Below are 19615 nucleotides of genomic sequence, written 5' to 3'. Positions count from 1 at the left end.
GAGTCGAAAGAAAAGCGACCTGATGTTGAGGGTTGGGGGGGGCCAGGCCCCAGCGGGAGCGGGGTCGGGGGGGGGGTCCTGGCTCATTTCTTGGCTTTGGCAGAGTTGCGGGGAGGGGTGATGGGGCGCCCGGCGGGGTTCAGCCCGCTGAACTGCCCGTATTTGCCCTTGTTCTTGTCGGCCGGCTTCAAAATCTGGGGGGTGGGGGGTAAAAAGAGTGAGGGGGGGGGGCTGTACACCCTCCTGCCCCACCTCCCCGCTTCCCCCCCAGACCCCGAGCCCACCTGAAAGGAGCACATGAGGGTCTCGTCCACGCTCATCATGGCGCCGGCGTTGTCGAACTCCCCGCAGTAGTTGGGCGCCGAGAAGAGGGTGACGAGCTGGCGCTTGGCGAAGAACTCGTAGCCATCCTCCACCACCTGCGCGGGCGGCGGAGCCGGCGCTGAGGTGGGCACCCCCGGGGGCAATACAGCCACCCCCAGGGGCAAATACCCACCCTCGGGGGCAATACACCCACCCCCAGGCCAAATATACCCACCCCACGGCAAGTATACCCATCCCTAGTGGCAAATACCCACCCCTGGGGGCAAATACACCAAATCCCAGGGCAACTATACTCACCCCCGGGGGTAAACACCCAGCCCCAGGGCAAATATACTCACCCCCGGGGGCAAACACCCAGCCCCGGGGCAAATATACTCACCCCCGGGGGCAAACACCCAGCCCCAGGGCAAATATACTCACCCTCAGGGCAAATATACTCACCTCTGGGGGCAAACACCCAGCCCTGGGGAAAATATACTCACCCTCGGGGCAAATATACTCACCCCCGGGGGCAAACAGCCAATACTGGGGCAACTATACTCACCTTCGGGGCAAATACCCAGCCCTGGGGCAAACATACTCACCCCTGGGGGTAAACACCCAGCCCTGGAGCAAATATACTCACCCCCGGGGCAAATATACTCACCCGTGGGGGTAAACACCCAGCCCCAGGGTTCCAGCCCACACAGTCCCAACAAGCCCCCCCGAAGCTCAAACATTCCCCCTCTGGGGGCAAATACCTGCCCAGGACCCCCCACCCATGCAGCCCCTAGAGTAAATACTGCCCTTGAGGGGCAATTAATAGGGGTAGAAACACCTGCCCTGTACCCGATACCTACTGGGGACCCAAATCTGCCCCCCCAGGGGTGCACCCGCCTCTGCCCGGCAGTCGGTGCCCGGCGGTACCTGGTGTGCCCGGCAGATGAGGTCCAGGTCGTGCTTGTGCAGGAATTTGGCCACCACCTCGGCCCCGAAGGTGAAGGAGACGCCGCGATCGTTCTCCCCCCAGCCCTGCACGTCCTTGTCGGGGTCGGACCAGAGCAGGTCGCAGAGCAGGCCCTGATCCGGCACGTCCGTGGGGCGCATGATCCGCCGGATCTGCTCCATCGACTGCAGGTCTGGAGACAACCCTGCGAGGAGAAACGGGTACATCAGCTCCAGAGCACCCCAAAAGCATCAGCACGGAGCTCCTGTGCCCCCACAAAGCCGTGCCCACCTCCGTGGCAGCAGAAGATCTTCTCATCCACGATAGCAGCGATGGGCAAACAGTTAAAGCAGTCGGTGAACGTCTTCCAGAGCTTGATGTTGTATCGCCGCTTGCCTGCAAGGCAGTGGGTGCCCTTTTGGGGGTGTGGGGGGCACGTGGGGTGCCCCATGAGCCCCCCCACGTGGGCTCGTGTCCCACCAGATGCCCACCAGCCCCTGGCAGAGCTATGGCTGCACAGGGGACAACGCTGTGGGGCGGCACCACATCACCCAAGGGGCGTCCTGGGGGTGCGTGCCCATAGTGGGGGGCACACAGGGGTGTGGGACACTCAGCATGGCTGGTGCTGGGAGCACTGGGGTGCTACAGGTTGGTTGGGGGGGGCACATGGGGGTGGCAGAAGGACTCGCCGTGCTCACAGTGGGGCACACGGGGACAAGCAGAGGGGTTTGGGGGGGGACGTGGGCACAGCCCGAGCGCTCACACTCATCGTAGAAGCCGTAGATGCGGTTGATGCTGGCGCACTCGTGGTTGCCACGCAGGAGGAAGAAGTTCTCGGGGTACTTGATCTTGTAGGCGAGCAGGAGGCAGATGGTCTCCAGCGACTGCTTGCCCCGGTCCACGTAGTCGCCCAGAAACAGGTAGTTGCTCTCGGGTGGGAAACCTCCGTACTCGAAGAGCCGCAGCAGGTCGTAGTACTGCCCGTGGATGTCACCTGGAGTGGGGAGGGGGGGGACACAGGGCATGTGTGGGATCCCAGCACCCCCCCAGAGTCCCTGGGGAAGCAGAGGGGACCCCCCCCGCAGCCCTCACCGCAGATCTTGAGGGGGGCCTCCAGCTCGAGCAGGATGGGCTGGCTGAGGAAGATCTCCCGCGACTTCAGGCACAGCCCTCGGATCTCGTTCTCCGTCAGCTGCACGTTCTTGCCCGGCCGCGACCCTTGGACTGGCCCCACCAGAGAGAGAAACGTCAGGGACCCCCCTCAGTGCCCCCCGCGCTGGCACCGAGGGACCCCATGCCCACAGACTGGCAGGAACGATGGGCACCATCAGGTGTCCCCCCTCAACCCAGGAAGGGTCCTGGCCTGCCCCAGGATGGGTGAGCGTGGGTCACCCCCACCCCTGTCCTGCCAGAGCCTCCCCCGGCCCCAGTGCCTGCCAACCTGGCACCCCACAGCCCCTAACGCTGCCCCACCCCGGCCTGTCCCAAACCCCGCAGCCCCTGAGCCGCTCCCTGGAGCCCCTAAACCCCACAGCCCCCCAACACCCACCCCCCAAACTTCCCTGGCCCCATATCTAGGCCCCATCCCCTGCACAGACCCCCAATATCCAGCCCCCCCAACAGCCAGGCCCAAGATCCCCACCTCTGAAGGGTGAAGGCTGTTAGGGGGGCTTGGGTACATTGTGGGGGGGGGAATAGGGCTTTTGGGGGAGGGCTGGAGACCGTTAAGGGGGTCTGGGACCACTGGGGGGGCATGGGGCCGTTGTGGGGGGGAATAGGGCTGTTGTGGAGGGCCTGGAGGCCATTAAGGGGGCCTGGGACCATTGGGGGAGGAATGGGGTTGTTGGGGGGGGTGAAGGCTGTTATGGGGGATTGGGTCTACTGTGGGGGGGAAACAGGGCTGTTGGGGGGGGGGGCTGGAGGCCAGTAAGGGGGCCTGGGGCCATTGGGGGGCATGGGGCTGTTGTAGGGGGGCAAGGGGGCTGTTGGGGGGGGCTGGAGGCCGTTAAGGGGGGGCTGGATGCCGCTGGGGGGACCCCGAGGCCACTGAGGGGACCCCGGGGCTGGTGAGGGTCCCGAGGCCGCTACAGCGGGGGCCCGGGGCCGCTGAGGGGGGGAGGCCGCTGGGGGTCCCGGGGCCGTTGAAGGGGGATCCCGGGACCGTTGAAGGGAGATCCCGGGACCGTTGGAGGGAGATCTCGGGACCGTTGGAGGAGGGCCCCGGAGCCGTTGGAGGGGGATCCCGGAGCCGTTGGAGGAGGGTCCCGGAGCCGTTGGAGGAGGGCCCCGGAGCCGTTGGAAGAGGGTGCCGGGACCGTTGAAGGGGGATCCCGGGACCGTTGAAGGGAGATCCCGGGACCGTTGGAGGGAGATCCCGGGACCGTTGGAGGAGGGCCCCGGAGCCGTTGGAGGAGGGCCCCGGAGCCGTTGGAGGGGGATCCCGGGGCCGCTGGAGGGGGGTCCCGGGGCCGCTGGGGGTGCCGGGGCCGTTGGAGGAGGGTCCCGGGGCCGTTGAAGGGGGATCCCGGGACCGTTGGAGGGGGGTCCCGGGGCCTCTCTCACCCTCCAGGAGGCGGCTGATGATGGAGTCCAGGTTGAGCTTCTCGGTGTCCGCCATGGCCGCCGGACGTTACCGCCCCGCCCCGCCCCGCGCGCCGTGCGTGCCGTGCGCCGTGCGTGCCGTGCGTGCCTTGCGTGCCGTGCGCACAGCGGGAGCAGTGAGGCGGGGCGGGGCCACGGCGCAGCGCCCCCTGCCGGCCCGGAGGACTCAGCGCGGCAAGGGGACACCCCGGGACAGGGGACACCCCGGGACAGGGGACACCCCGGGACAGGGGACACGGGGCACCCCGGGTACCCGCATCCCGGTCCTGGGGGCACAGGGACAGACTGGGGACAGGGTCCGGGGGGGTGGTGGGGTCCTCGGGGCTGGCTGTGACGGGGTATGGGGTCAGGGCGACACTGAGGGGACACGGGGGGACACGGAGGGGACACAGGGGAACAGGGGTGACCCTGGGTACCCGCATCCCGGTCCTGAGGGCACAGGGACAGACTGGGGACAGGGTCACGGGGGGCTGATGGGGTCCCCGGGACTGGGTTGTGATGGGGTATGGGGTCAGGGGGACACTGAGGGGACACGGGGGGACACTGAGGGGACACGGGGGGACACGGGGGGACATGGGTGACCCTGGGTGCCCACATCCCGGTCCTGGGGGCACAGGGACAGCCTGGGGACAGGGTCCGGGGGGCTGGTGGGGTCCTCGGGACTGGCTGTGATGGGGTATGGGGTCAGGGGGACACTGAGGGGACACGGGGGGGACACAGAGGGGACACAGAGGGACACGGTGCCTGGCAAGAGACCAGGGGTTGCTCCGGCCCCCCGTGGGGCGGGGAGGGCCCCCGGTGCCCCCGGGACCGTGGGGCCGCCGCTGTGAGCAGCACCGGGCGGTTGCCGGGAGGCTGTTGCCACCCCGGTGTCCCCAGGGCCACCCCGAAGCCTGGGCTCCCGCGGGGACTCTGGGCACCGGCTGCGAGGGGGGCCGGGGCCACCGGGGGGGGGACACGGTGGGGACCGAGCCCCCTGTGTGCCCCGGCTCGTGGAGGGGGGCCCGGGAGGGAGGGAAGGGGTGCGGGCATCACGGCTGTCCCCTGCCTGTCCCCTGCCAGCCCCCTGCCACCCCCTGCCACCCCCTGCCTGTCCCCTGCCAGCCCCCTGCCACCCCCTGCCACCCCCTGCCTGTCCCCAGCCTGTCCCTGCCAGCCCCCTGCCACCCCCTGCCACCCCCTGCCTGTCCCCTGCCAGCCCCCTGCCACCCCCTGCCACCCCCTGCCTGCCCCTGCCACCCCCTGCCTGTCCCTGCCACCCCCTGCCACCCCCCTGCCTGTCCCTGCCACCCCCTGCCACCCCCTGCCTGTCCCCTGCCTGCCCCTGCCACCCCCTGCCTGTCCCCTGCCTGTCCCCTGCCAGCCCCCTGCCACCCCCTGCCTGTCCCCTGCCTGTCCCCTGCCTGCCCCAGTCGCTAATGAGTCCCCAAGGTGGGGCCCAGGTAAACAGGCAGCGGGGACAGACCGCGGGTGGCACCGGCACAGCCACTACCCACGCTGGGCTGTGCCACGCTGTGCCACGCCGTGCCATGCCCTGCCACGCCACATGTGCTGTGCTGTGCCATACTGCATTGTGCCACGCTGTGCTGCGCGGTGCCATGCTGTGCCATGCCATGCTGTGCCACACCATGCACGCCACACAGTGCTGTGCCACGCCGTGCTGTGCGTGCCATGCATGCCATGTGCTGTGCCGAGCCATGCCATGCCACACCATGCCATGCCATGCCATTCCCTGTGTGCTGTGCCATGCTGTGCCATGCCGTGCCATTCCCCACATGCCATGCCATGCTGTGCCGTGCCATTCCCCATGTGCCATGCCATGCTGTGCCATGCCATTCCCCGTGTGCCATGCTATGGCGTGCCATGCTGTGCCATTTCCCCACATGCCATGCCACACCATGCCATGCCATGCCGTGCTGTGCCATGCCATTCCCTGCATGCCATGCCGTGCCATGCCGTGCCATGCCATTCCCCGTGTGCCATGCCGTGCCATGCTATGCCGTGCCATGCCGTGCCATTCCCCATATGCCATGCCATGCCATGCCGTGCCATGCCATTCCCCGTGTGCCATGCCATGCCATGCCATGCCATGCCATGCTATGCCGTGCCGTGCCATTCCCCGTGTGCCATGCCATGCCGTGCCATGCCATTCCCCGTGTGCCATGCCATGCCATGCCATGCCATGCTATGCCGTGCCGTGCCATTCCCCGTGTGCCATGCCATGCCATGCCATGCCGTGCCGTGCCGTGCCGTGCCGTGCTGTCGGGAATAGCTCCGGGCCGGGGGGGGTGAAGCCGCCTGGCCCCAGCCCTGACATTTCTGATCCGCGGTGTCAGTTTTACAGCGGCCCCGGTTGACCCCGCCGGGCTGTCCCGGTCCCCGTCCCTGTCCCCGTCCCTGTCCCTGTCCCGGTCCCCTGTCCCCGTCCCTGTCCCTGTCCCCACCCCCGTCCCCCCCGGTGCCACCCCGGCCCCGCCGCCCCCTTGTCCCAGCACCCCGGTTTCCCCCCTCGAGGCTCCGCACCCCCCCCCGGTCCCCGCGGGTCCCCCCGGCCCCTCCCCGCCCCTCCCCGGGGCCGCCCCGCCCGGGCAGGAGCCGCCGCCGCCACCGCCGGGACCGGAGCGGGCAGAGCCGCGACCGCCGGTCACCGCCACCGCCACTGTCACCGTCACCACCGGTGGGTGCTGGCGCGGGTGGGAGCGGGGGGTCCGGGGGGGTGTGGGTGCTTGTGGGGTGCTGGGGGGTGCAGGGGCAGCGGGAGGAGGGTGGGGGGGGGGGTACACGCGTGTGCGTGTGTGCACGCGTGTGTGTGAGTGTGTGTGTGATTCTGTGCGTGTGCATGTTTGCGTGTGCATGTGTGTGTGCACATGTGCACGCGTGTGGGGGTGTGTTCGTGTGTGCATGTGCATGTCTGCATCTGTACATGCGTGTGTGCATGTGCGTGTGTGTGTGCACGTGTGTGCGTGTGGGCTGTGGGTGGTGGCTGGAGGGGGGTGTGCCAGGGCGGCTGTGCCAGGTGTAGCTGGGTGGCTGCGGGTGACAGGGTGTGGGTGACAGGGTGTCGGTCACAGTGTAGGTGACAGGGTGTGGGTGACAGTGTGGGTGACAGTGTGGGTCATGGTGAGGGTGACAGGGTGTGGGTGACAGGGTGTGGGTGACGGTGTGAGTGACGGTGTGGGTGACAGGCTGTGGGTCATGGTGTGGGTGACAGGGTGTGGGTGACAGTGTGGGTGACAGTGTGGGTGACAGGGTGTGGGTGACGGTGTGTGTGACAGTGTGGGTGACAGGCTGTGGGTCATGGTGTAGGTGACAAGGTGTGGGTGACAGTGTGGGTGACAGGGTGGGTGACAGGGTATGGGTCATGGTGTGGGTGACAGTGTGTGGGTGACAGTGTGGGTGATGGTGTGGGTGACAGGCTGTGGGTCATGGTGTGGGTGACAGGGTGTGGGTCACGGTGTAGGTGACAGGGTGTGGGTGACAGTGTGGGTGATGGTGTGGGTGACAGGCTGTGGGTCATGGTGTGGGTGACAGGGTGTGGGTGACAGGGTGTGGGTCATGGTATGGGTGACAGGGTGGGTGACAGTGTGGGTGACAGGCTGTGGGTCATGGTGTGGGTGACAGTGTGGGTGACAGGCTGTGGGTCATGGTGTGGGTGACAGGGTGTGGGTGACAGTGTGGGTGACAGGCTGTGGGTCACAGTGTGGGTCATGGTGTGGGTGACAGGCTGTGGGGGACGATGTGGGGGACAGGGTGTGGGTGACTGTGGGTGAGACAGGGTGGGTGGCAGGGCATGGGTGGCAGGGCGCAGGTGGCAGGGCGCGCAGGGCTCTGCGGCGTGGTGGCCGCCACGGTGGTGGCTCTGTGCCCGCTGGTGACGGTGACAGTGACGCCGTGGGCAGCTGGAGCTAAGCCGGGGGACGTGCGCCATGGCAGCTCTGCCACGCTGGGGAGAGGGGGGCGGGGGGGGGCCGTGCCCAGCGCGGGCAGCTCGGGGACAGGGACGCCCTGGCACACCGAGCCACCGCCCCGGGTCCCGCTGCCGCAGCGTGTCCCCACGGCTCCCTGCTGTCCCTGGGGATGGGGACAAGGCCAGGGACAGGGGCGACAGTGCCAGCGTGTGGCACGAGGTGCCCCCCCGGGCGCCGAGGGGACAATGGGGCTCTGTGCCCGCCGCCTAAGCCGGGGCACGGGGCTGGGGGCCGGGCACCCCGGGGTGGCGCGGGGGGGGGGGGGGGGGGGGGGGGGGGGGGGGGGGGGGTTTAAAGGCCGGAGCTGACCCGTGTCCCCTGTGCCAGGCGTGCCCGAGCCCTCGTCCTCTGCGCGCTCTCAGGCCACGGCTGCCACCACAAGGTACCCGGGGCAGGCGTGGGGGCACCAGCTGTCCCAGCTTGGGGACCACAGGGCCACCCCCAGCTGAGGACAGAGGGGGTGGAGGGTGGCCCTGGGCTGCGGGGGGGGGCACAGACCTGCAGGGACCCCTGTGGGTGCCCCGTGTGCTGGTGGGTGCCCACCGGTGGGCAGGGGACCGAGCCGTGTGTCCCCTACGCCTACCACTGGGCGCAGCCACCCCATGGGGACACCCTCCCCATGGCCCCTGGGGTCCCCACAGGGCTGGGGGGACCCTGGGTGGGTGGCTGCCAGTGGGCACTGCTCGGTGCCTCAGTTTCCCTCGGTGCCAGGCACCCTCCTGGGGCAGCCCAGGGCACCTTGGCACCCTGGGGGTAGGGGGTGCCCCCCGCTGTGCTGAGCTGCTGTGGGATTACGCTGATCCCTGGCACCGGGGGTGGCACCGAGGGGACAACCTGGGGTCAGCAGGGCTGGCATCGAGGGGCACCCCCAGGGTGCCTGACCCTGGTGGGTGCTGCAGGAGGGGTGCCCTGGGCACTGGGGGTGGCAGGGGGGTGGCATGTCCCCAAGGAGCACCCCCTGACTCTGCCCGTCGGTCTCTTGCAGCCCCTCGGTCACCAGGATGGTGAGTGGCACCGGGGGGGTCCGGGCGGAGGTGGGTGCCCCATCCCGCGGGGCACGGTCCCCGGGGAGCCCCCGGTGGTGCCGGGCAGTGGCACGCTGTGCCCACCCGCCGCGTGACCCCGTGGGGACAAGGGGACGCTTTGTCCCGGAGCTGGCGGCCCCGGCGGCTGGCACTGCCCCGCGGCCCCGAGATGGCGGCGCTGTGCCCGGCACCCGCAGCCCCCCGGCACCCCGGCACCCCCACCCACGCGTGGGCAGCGGCACCCTGTGCCCCTCTGCCCCGTGCCAGCCCCTTAGCCCTGTGGTAGCCCCGTGCCAACACATTAGCCCCGTGCCAGTCCCATGCCAGCCCCATGCCAGCCCCTCTGCCCCATGCCAGCCCCTTAGCCCTGTGCCAGACCCATGCCAACCCCTTAGCCCCATGCCAGCCCCGTACCAGCCTCATACTAGCCCCTTAGCCCCATACCAGCCCCTTAGCCCCATGCCAGTCCCATACCAGCCCCTTAGCCCCATGCCAGCCCCATGCCAGCCCCATACCAGCCCCTCTGCCCCATGCCAGCCCCTTAGCCCCGTGCCAGCCCCCTGCCAGCTCCCTGCCAGCCCCTTAGCCCCATACCAGCCCCTTAGCCCCATGCCAGTCCCATACCAGCCCCTTAGCCCCATGCCAGCCCCATACCAGCCCCTCTGCCCCATGCTAGCCCCTTAGCCCTGTGCCAGACCCATGCCAACCCCTTAGCCCCGTGCCAGCCCCATGCCAGCCCCATACCAGCCTCATACTAGCCCCTTAGCCCCATACCAGCCCCTTAGCCCCATGCCAGTCCCATACCAGCCCCATGCCAGCCCCTCTGCCCCATGCCAGCCCCTTAGCCCCATGCCAGCCCCATGCCAGCCCCTTAGCCCCATGCCAGCCCCTTAGCCCCATACCAGTCCCATACCAACCCATTAGCCCCATACCAGTCCCATGCCAACCCCTTAGCCCCATGCCAACCCCTTAGCCCCGTGCCAGCTCCATACCAGCCCCTTAGCCCCATGCCAGCCCCACGCCAACCCATTAGCCCCATGCCAGCCCCATGCCAGCCCCGTCTCCACTCCCCGCAGCTCTCAGTGGACCAGTCAAGCACGGAGCGGGCACCAAGCCCTGGGGAGCAGGACTGGGCCGGGCCGGAGGCGCTGTGCCCGGGCTGGCTGGAGGACGAGGTCCCTGATGGCGAGGTGCCCGAGGACAGCGGGGACCCCGACTGTGCCACCCACGCCTACGAGCTGCTCCAGAGCGCCCTGTGCCAGGAGGGGCTGCCCCGCACGCTGGACCGCTCCGCAGAGCCCCGCACGGGTGGGGGGCACGGGGGGCACGGGGCAGGCTGGGGACATGGGGACATGGGGCTCAGGGGGCTGGACATGGGGTGGCAGGGACAAGGGTGGCACTGGGGACACAGTGCCAGGTTGGGGACATGGGGGTGGCAGGGACAAGGGTGGTGATGGGGTCATGGTGCCAGGCTGGGGACATTGGGGTGGCAGGGACAAGGGTGGCACTGGGCGTACAGTGCCAGGGTGGGGACACAGGGGTGGCAGGGACAAGGGTGGTGATGGGGGGACAGTGCCAGGCTGGGGACATGGGGGTGGCAGGGACAAGGGTGGTGATGGGGTCACGTTGCCAGGGTGGGGACATGGAGGTGGCAGGGACAAGGGTGGCACTGGGGGTACAGTGCCAGGGTGGGGACACAGGGGTGGCAGGGACAAGGGTGGTGATGGGGGGACAGTGCCAGGCTGGGGACATGGGGGTGGCAGGGACAAGGGTGGTGATGGGGTCATGGTGCCAGGCTGGGGACAAGGGGGTGGCAGGAACAAGGGTGGCACTGGGGGTACAGTGCCAGGGTGGGGACACAGGGGTGGCAGGGACAAGGGTGGTGATGGGGGGACAGTGCCAGGCTGGGGACATGGGGGTGGCAGGGACAAGGGTGGTGATGGGGTCACGTTGCCAGGGTGGGGACATGGGGGTGGCAGGGACAAGGGTGGCACTGGGGGTACAGTGCCAGGCTGGGGACATGGGGGTGGCAGGACAAGGGTGGCACTGGAGGTATGATGCTGGCCAGGCTGGGGACAAGGGGGTGGCAGGGACAACGGTGGCACTGGGGGCACGGTGATAGTCTGGGGACATGGGGGTGGCAGGGACAAGGGTGGTGATGGGGGTGTGGTGCCAGGCTGGGGACAAGGGGGTGGCAGGGACAAGGGTGGCACCGGGGCTGTTCACCCTCGCCTCGCTGGCAGGATCTGGCCCCCTGGCCATGACCGTCTGCGTCCTGGGGTCCCCCACCGCCTTCCTGCCCGTCCTGCTGGAGGGTGGCACTCGCTGCCCAGGTGGGTATGGTGGCACCAGCCCCCCCCCGTGCCCCACTAACCCCAGTACACACCAGTGCTGGCAGCGAATGCCACCCCAGGGGCTGGGGACAGCCGCTGCCCGCGCCCCTGCCCACCCATAGGTGCCATGGTGCTGTGCCTGTCACCCGCCTGGGCCACCCGGGTGCCCTCGGAGACGTCCCCGGGCGCCTGGTCCCTGCTGCTCTCCCGGGGGGTCTCCTTTGAGGTGGGGGGGCACAGTGCCCTGGACACCTTTGTGCCACCCCGCCGTGCCACCTACGTGACGGGCACCTTTGCGGCGGGGGACGCCGAGGGCGGCTGGGTGGCCGAGCTGGCCCGTGACCTCGACTGCCCCACGGGGGGCTCGGGCCCGCTCGCCCGCCGGCTCGAGGACACGCTGGGCACCCGCTGGGTGCTGGCAGCCCGTGCCGGCCTCCCCGTGCCCCCCACCCTGGCATTTGTCCTGGGGTCACGGGGGGACCTGCCCGCGGAGCCGGTGGCACCCGGGGTGAGGGTGGTGCGGCTGGAGGACCCCCAGGGCCAGGAGAGCCTGGTGCAGGAGGAGGTGGGCGCCTTCCTGGGGGGCACCGCCATGGAGCCCTACAGCCAGGTGGGCACGGTGGGGCACGGGGGCACCCACGGGGCATGGCGGGGTGTGGGGGGCACCCACGGGGCACAGCGGGAAGCGGGAACCCATGGGGCACGGCAGGGTGTGGGGGGCACCTATGGGGCACGGTGGGGTGTGGGGGGCACCCACGGGGCACAGCGGGCACCCACGGAGCACGGCAGAGCGTGGGGGGCACCCACGGGGCACAGCAGGGTGTGGGGCGCACTAATGGGACATGGTGGGGCATGGGGGGCACCCATGTGGCGCGGCGGAGCATGGGGTCACCCATGGGGCACAGCGGGGCATGGGGGGGCACCCACGGGGCACGGCACGGTGTGGGGGGCACCCATGGGGCACAGCGGGCACCCACGGGGCACGGCAGGGCATGAGGGCACCCATGGGGCACAGCAGGGCATGGGGGGCACCCACAGGGCATGGTGGAGCATGGGGGGCACCCACGGCACACAGCGGGCACCCACGGGGCATGGCAGGGCATAGGGGGCACCCATGGGGCATGGTGGGGCATGGGGGGCACCCATGTGGCACAACAGGGCATGGGGGGCACCCATGGGGCACAGCGGGCACCCACGGGGCACAGCAGGGTGTGGGGGGCACCCATAGGGCACGGAAGGGTGTGGGGGGCACCCACAGGGCACGGTGGTGCATGGGGGTGGCACAGGGTGGCAAAGGGTGGCACAGGGTGGTATGGGGTGGCACGTGTGGGTGGCCGCGGCGTGGGGGTGACACGGGGGCGCGCGCAGGTGGCGGTGCGGCCGGCGGGGTGGCGGTGGCACGGGACGGGCGCCCGCAGCACCCACGGGAAGGAGGAGGGGGCTGCGGTGGCGCGGGCGGTGGGTGCCCGGCTCCGCGGGCTGCGGGAGGAGGACAGCGTCCTGCTGGAGGCCCTGGTGCCCACCGCCCGCCTGCCTGTGCCACCCCCACGTAAGACCCCCGCCCTCGGGCACCCACCACCCTGGGGTGGGAGGGAAGGGCCCGCCCGGGCTCCCCTGGGATGGGTGGGTGGGTGGGTGGCCATCGGGGCAACCAAACTCCTGGGCTCCTGGGGCAGGGCATGAAGGTGGCCACCTCCACGGTCCCCTGGGGTGGGGGAGAAGGTCACCCTGGACCCCCACAGTCCCCTGGGCTAGTGGGGTGGGAAGGTGGCCACCTTGGTCCCCCATGGTCCCCTGGGGTGTGTTGGGTGGGAAGGTGGCCACCTTGGTCCCCCATGGTCCCCTGGGGTAGTGGTGGGTGGGAAGGTGGCCACCTCGGTCCCGCGTGGTCCCCTGGGGTGTGTTGGGTGGGAAGGTGGCCACCTTAGTCCCCCGTGGTCTCCTGGGGCGTGTTGGGGGGGAAGGTGGCCACCTTGGTCCCCCGTGGTCCCCTGGGGTGTGCTGGGGGGGAAGGTGGCCAACTCAGTCCCCCGTGGTCCCCTCGGGCAGTGGTGGGTGGGAAGGTGGCCACCTTGGTCCCCTGGGGTGTACTGGGTGGGAAGGTGGCCACCTCGGTTCCCTTGTGGTCCCCTGGGGTGTGTTGGGGGGGAAGGTGGCCACCTCGGTTCCCTTGTGGTCCCCTGGGGTGTGTTGGGGGGAAGGTGGCCACCCCGGACCCCCGTGGTCCCCTGGGGCAGGGCAGGGTGGTGGGGTGACCCCCTTTGACTCCCTACAGCCCCGTGGGGCTGTGGGTGACAGTGGCCACGCTGGACCCCGCAGGCCCTTGGGGTTGGCTGGGGCCACCGCGGTGCCCCAGGGGGGCCCGGAAGCCCCCGGTGGGGGGGTCAGGCAGGGACCCCCGTGCCCGGGCAGCGGCCGTGCCTGCCCTGTCCCTCGCCCCCCAGGCAGCCCAGCCCCGCGGCTGCCGGTGGCCCTGCGCATCTGCACCCTCGTCTGCAGGTCCTGGGGGGACCGGCCCCAGCTCTGCCAGGTACGGCCCTGCCCGGCCTGGGGGCGGCCACCAAGCTATGGGCTGGTGGCATGTGTCCCCATGCCCTGGTGGCCCTATGTGTCCCCAGGCTACGGTGGCCATCCATGTGCCCATGCCATGGTGGCCATCCATGTCCCCATGCCCAGGTGGCCCTGTGTCTCCTCAGGCTATGGTGGCCGTCCGTCTCCCCATGCTCTGGTGGCCCTGTGTCTCCCCAGGCTACAGTGGCCATCCATGTCCCCATGCTCTGGTGGCCCTACGTGTCCCCAGGCTATGGTGGCCATCCGTCTGCCCATGCTCTGGTGGCCCTGTGTCTCCCCAGGCTACAGTGGCCATCCGTGTCCCCATGCTCTGGTGGCCCTACATGTCCCCAGGCTACAGTGGCCATCCATGTCCCCATGCCCTGGTGGCCCTACGTCTCCCCAGGCTACAGTGGCCATCCATGTCCCCATGCTCTGGTGGCCCTACGTGTCCCCAGGCTATGGTGGCCATCCGTGTCCCCATGCTCTGGTGGCCCTACGTGTCCCCACGCCCTGGCAGTAGCCCACATCCCCAGGCTATGGCACGGCAGTCCATGTCCCCACACCCTGGCTTAGTCTCTGTCCCCATGGCCCGGGTGGCACCCTGTGTCCCTGTGCCCTGGGTGGCACCATGTGTCCCCAGGCTGTAGGGCGGGTGGTTGACTCCCCATGCCTTGGGCCACCATGTCCCCGGTCTACATGGTGGCAGCCCATGTCCCCAGGCTATGGTGGCCACCCATGTCCCCACGCCTTGGGTCAGCGTGCCTCCCTCCCCATGTCCCCACGTCCTGGTGGCAGCCGGTGTCCCCACGCCCATCACCATGTCCCCGCAGGTGGCATGCTGCGTGGGGCGTGCGGAGGCGCCGGTGCGGCACGGGGCGGCGCTGCCCCAGGGCCTGGACTCCAGCCTGCAGCAGTGGGGGGTGGTGGCCCCCGGCCAGCGGCAGGCGCTGGCCACGCGGCTACAGGGGGCCGCCGAGGCCGCCATGGCCGCCCTCCTGGCCGCCGAGGCCGAGCTGAGCCCCCAGCAGCGCGGCGGCGCCCGCGCCCGCACCGACCTCCTGGGTGAGCGCGGGGGGAGCGGCGCCGGTCCCCGAGGGCCACCCCACGGTGGTGGCACTGTCCTGAGCGCCGTGTCCCCGTCCCCAGGCGTGGACTTCTTGCTGGCGTGCGTGGATGACACCCTGGAGCTGGTGGCCCTGTCGGCCAACAGCCAGCGGTGCCTGGAGACCTGCGTGCTGGCCGAGGCCATGGGGCGCGCCGTGGGCGAGCCCCCCGGCGACCTGCCCCAGCTGCTGGCCGAGGCCCTGCTGCACCGGGCACAGTGCCACCTGGTCGAGGGCAAGGACATCCTGCTCATCGGGGCTGGTGGCATCAGCAAGAGCTTCGTCTGGGAGGCGGCCCGCGACTACGGCCTGAAGGTGAGGAGGGTGGGCTGGTGGCCAGCGGGCGCTGCCATCAGTAGGCTTCAGAGTGAACGCCGGGTGCTACCCTGGAGGCTGGGCTGGTGGCCAGTGGGCGCTGCCATCAGTAGGCTTCAGAGTGAACGCCGGGTGCTACCCTGGAGGCTGGGCTGGTGGCCAGTGGGCACTGCCATCAGTAGGCTTCAGAGTGAACGCCGGGTGCTACCCTGGAGGCTGGGCTGGTGGCCAGTGGGCACTGCCATCAGTAGGCTTCAGAGTGAACGCCGGGTGCTACCCTGGAGGCTGGACTGGTGGCCAGCGGGCACTGCCATCAGTAGGCTTCAGAGTGAATGCCGGGTGCTACCCTGGAGGCTGGACTGGTGGCCAGCGGGCACTGCCATCAGTAGGCTTCAGAGTGAACGCCGGGTGCTACCCTGCAACGCCCACGCCTCGAGGCAGGGTGGTGGGGAGGGTGGCACAGCCGCGGCGCAGGGGGTGGGCACCCCGTGTCCTGTCCCCCCCGAGGCAGGGTGGTGGGGAGGGTGGCACAGCCGTGGCGCAGGGGGTGGGCACCCCATGTCCTGTCGTCCCCGAGGCAGGGTGGTGGGGAGGGTGGCACTGCCGTGGCCCAGGGGGTGGGCACACCGTGTCCTGTCGTCCCCGAGGCAGGGTGGTGGGGAGGGTGGCACTGCCGTGGCGCAGGGGGTGGGCACCCCGTGTCCTGGCGTCCCTGCCACCGCCGTGGTGACACCGACGCCTCGAGGCAGGGTGGTGGGGAGGGTGGCACAGCCGCGGCGCAGGGGGTGGGCACCCCGTGTCCTGTCCTGTGACACCTCTGTGGGGACCCAGATCCACCTGGTGGAGTCGGACCCGGAGCACTTCGCGGCGGGGCTGGTGGAGACCTTCCTGCCCTACGACAGCCGGGAGCACCGGCGGGACGAGGAGCACGCGGAGCGGGTGGCGGAGCTGGTGCGCGCCCGGGGGCTGCGTCCCCACGCCTGCCTCTCTTACTGGGACGACTGCGTCGTACTGGCGGCACTGGTGTGCCAGCGCTTGGGCCTGCGCGGCAACCCGCCCGCCGCCGTCCGCGTGGCCAAGCAGAAGAGCCGCACCCACGAGCACCTGCAGCGGTGCCGCCGCGGCCGCCCGCCGCCCGCCGCCTTCGCCGTGCCGTGCCGCCGCCTGCAGAGCCACGGCGACGTGGAGCGGGCGGCCGGCGCCGTGCCCTTCCCCGCCGTGGCCAAACTGGAGTTCGGCGCCGGCGCCGTGGGCGTCCGGTTGGTGGAGAACGCCGGGCAGTGCCACCAACACGCCGCCCGCCTCTGGCGCGACCTCCGCGACGACGCCGACCACCCGGGCATCGGCCTGGGCTGGGGGAACGCCATGTTGCTCATGGAGTACGTGCCCGGCACGGAGCACGACGTCGATCTGGTGCTTTACGACGGGCGGTTGTTGGGCGCTTGGGTGTCGGACAACGGCCCCACGCGCTTGCCGGCCTTCCTGGAGACGGCCGCCTGCTTGCCCTCCTGCTTGCCCGCCGACCGGCAGGCCCAGCTGGTGCGGGCCGCCCTGCGCTGCTGCCAGGCCTGCGGCCTCCATGATGGCGTCTTCAACGTCGAGCTCAAACTAGGCCCCGCCGGGCCGCGCCTGCTGGAGATCAACCCCCGCATGGGGGGGTTTTACCTCCGCGACTGGATCCGCGAGGTGTACGGCCCCGACCTGCTGCTGGCCGCCGTCTTGGTGGCCTTGGGGACGCCGCCGGTGCTGCCCGCTCGCCCCGCGCCCCGCGGGCACCTGGTCGGGGTGATGTGCCTGGGCTCGGAGCACGGCGAGGCCTTGGGTGGCGGCGGCGGCGGCGGGGGCATGGAGACCCTCCGGGAGCTGCAACGCCGGGGGCTCGTCCGCCTCAACCGGCTCTTCGAGGAGGCGGCGGGCGCCGGGGAGTACGAGGAGCCGTGCCTGAGCGTGGCGTGCGGCGCGGGCACGCGGGCAGAGGCCTGCCTGCGCCTGCTGGGGCTCTGCCAGGCGCTGGGCATCGACTCGCCCCGCTACCCCGTCCAGCATTTCCTCTCCCACTTCACATAGCCCCGGGCAGCAGCGGGGTCGGGGCGAGGGGAGGGGGGTACGGGCACCCACGCGCTGCCCTGGCACCCTCCCTCCTCCTCCTCCCGCAGCCCCGCCGCCCCGGGCCCTGGTGTCACCCTGGCACCCCTGTCCCACAGCCCCATCACCCCGTCCCATGGCACCCTCCTGGCACCCCATCCCCTGGCATCCCCCCACTCCCCTGGCACCCCATCCCCTAGCAGCCCCCCCATCCTGGCACCCCATCCCCTGGCACCCATGCCCTTGTCCTGGCACCCTATCCCCTGGCACCCCATCCCCTGGCATCCCAACTCAACTCTCCTGCTACCCCATCCCCTGGCATCCCTCCACTCCCCTGCCACCCCATCCCCTGGCACCCCATTCCCTGGCACCCCATTCCCTGGCATCCCCCCACTCCCCTGGCACCCCATCCCCTGGCATCCCCCCATTACCCTGTCACCCCATCCCCTGCCACCCCCCACCCTGGCACCCCATACCCTGGCACCCCATACCCTGGCACCCCCCCATACCCTGGCACCCCCTCCCCTGGCACCCCATTCCCTGGCATCCCCCCACTCCCCTGGCACTCCATCCTCTGGCACCCCATCCCCTGCCACCCCATCCCCTGCCATCCCCCATTACCCTGGCACCCCATCCCCTGCCACCCCCCCACCCTGGTACCCCACCCCCTGGCACCTCACCCCCTGGCACCCCATCCCTTGGCACCCCCCAGCCCTGCCCCAGCACCCCCAAACCCTGCTCCGGGCATCCCCTGTCCCCACAGTGGGGGGGTCCCGTGCCCCTCCCATGCCAGGGGACACGCAGGGGGATGCCAACCCCCAGCCCTCCCCAGGGCAGGGGGCAGACAGGGCACCCCCGTTAACGAACCTTTGCTAACGAGGGGTGAGGGCAGCTCCCCTATAAGCACCAGCATGGGGAGACCCTACAATAACAAACCAGCGTGGGGAGACCCCATAATAACAGACCAGCACAGGGAGACCCTACAATAACAAACCAGCACGGGGAGACCCTACAATAACAAACCAGCACAGGGAGACCCCATAATAACAGACCTGCACAGGGAGACCCTACAATAACAAACCAGCGTGGGGAGACCCCATAACAACAGACCTGCACAGGGAGACCCTACAATAACAAACCAGCACGGGGAGACCCCATAATAACAGACCTGCACAGGGAGACCCTACAATAACAAACCGCCCCAGGGACCCCCTGTGACACCCAACCAGTGTGTCCCCAAGGGCAGCGCTGCCACCACAAACACCCCGAGCCCCGGGACAGCACTAAGCCCTAGAGTGAGAGGCAGCGCCCAGAGTGCCCCCGACCCTACAATAACACCAGCGACCCTACATAAACACACAGCCCCTGTAGTGCCCATGACCCTACAATAACACCAGCAACCCTACAATAACACACAGCCCCTGTAGTGCCCATGACCCTACAATAACACTAGTGACCCTACAAAAACACAGAGCCCCTATAGTGCCCCCATCCCTATAATAACACCAGCGACCCTACAATAACACACAGCCCTTAGAGTGCCCGAGACCCTACAATAACACCAGTGACCCTACATAAACACACAGCCCCTGTAGTGCCCCTGACCCCACAATAACACACAGCCCCTATAGTGCCCCCATCCCTGTAATAACACCAGCGACCCTACAATAACACACAGCCCCTATAGTGCCCCTCACCCCACAATAACACACAGCCTCTATAGTGCCCACAACCCTACAATAACACCAGCGACCCTACATAAACACACAGTCCCTGTAGTGCCCACGACCCTACAATAACGTTAGTGACCCTACAATAACAAACAGCCCCTGTAGTGCCCCCATCCCTACAATAACACCAGCGACCCCACAATAACACACAGCCCCTATAGTGCCCCCGACCCTACAATAACACCAGCGACCCTACATAAACACACAGCCCCTGCAGTGCCCTTGACCCTACAATAACACACAGCCCCCGCAGCCACCCCGACCCTACAATAACACCAGCGACCCCACAATAACACACAGCCCCTGTAGTGCCCCTGACCCTACAGTAACACCAGCGACCCTATGTAAACACACAGCCCCTGTAGTGCCCCCAACCCCACAATAACACCAGTGACCCTACAAGAACATGCAGCACCCGCAGCCCCCGCGACCCTACAATAACACCAGCGCCCCACAGCCCCCCGATACCGCCCCACAAGCCCCGAGCGGGGTCGCGGGGGGGTTGGGGGGGGGGGATCCCCGTTTCTTCCAGGGACGCCCCCCCCCTCCGCTGACGTCACGGCGGCGCCGATGACGTCACATCGCCGCAGGGGGCGGTGCCGCGCGGGGGGTCGCCAGTAAAGGCTGTCGGTGGCCGCCCCGGCTCTGTCCTT

General features: G+C 69.4%; 2 protein-coding genes across 2 annotated transcripts; one reads left to right on the top strand and one right to left on the bottom strand.

The window, feature by feature from the left end:
- Nucleotides 1-3: 3 nt before the first annotated feature.
- Nucleotides 4-3915, bottom strand: PPP1CA (protein phosphatase 1 catalytic subunit alpha). Its single transcript, XM_068398905.1, has 7 exons — nt 3812-3915; nt 2342-2473; nt 2013-2243; nt 1541-1645; nt 1231-1454; nt 285-419; nt 4-194 (listed from the first exon to the last, which is right to left on the bottom strand). The coding sequence occupies exons 1-7, from the start codon at nt 3864-3866 to the stop codon at nt 84-86; spliced, it is 993 nt and encodes a 330-aa protein (XP_068255006.1). The 5' UTR covers nt 3867-3915; the 3' UTR covers nt 4-83.
- Nucleotides 3916-6234: 2319 nt separating this feature from the next.
- Nucleotides 6235-19598, top strand: CARNS1 (carnosine synthase 1). The gene is made up of 11 exons (XM_068398203.1): nt 6235-6527; nt 8146-8200; nt 8804-8822; nt 9920-10151; nt 11087-11176; nt 11299-11786; nt 12545-12725; nt 13621-13706; nt 14560-14791; nt 14876-15147; nt 15979-19598. The coding sequence occupies exons 3-11, from the start codon at nt 8820-8822 to the stop codon at nt 17212-17214; spliced, it is 2820 nt and encodes a 939-aa protein (XP_068254304.1). The 5' UTR covers nt 6235-6527; nt 8146-8200; nt 8804-8819; the 3' UTR covers nt 17215-19598.
- Nucleotides 19599-19615: the final 17 nt, after the last annotated feature.

Source organism: Nyctibius grandis, chromosome 4 (genome assembly GCF_013368605.1).
Source record: "Nyctibius grandis isolate bNycGra1 chromosome 4, bNycGra1.pri, whole genome shotgun sequence".
Classification (NCBI taxonomy): Eukaryota; Metazoa; Chordata; class Aves; order Nyctibiiformes; family Nyctibiidae; genus Nyctibius; species Nyctibius grandis.
This window is presented reverse-complemented; position numbering and strand designations above follow the sequence as displayed.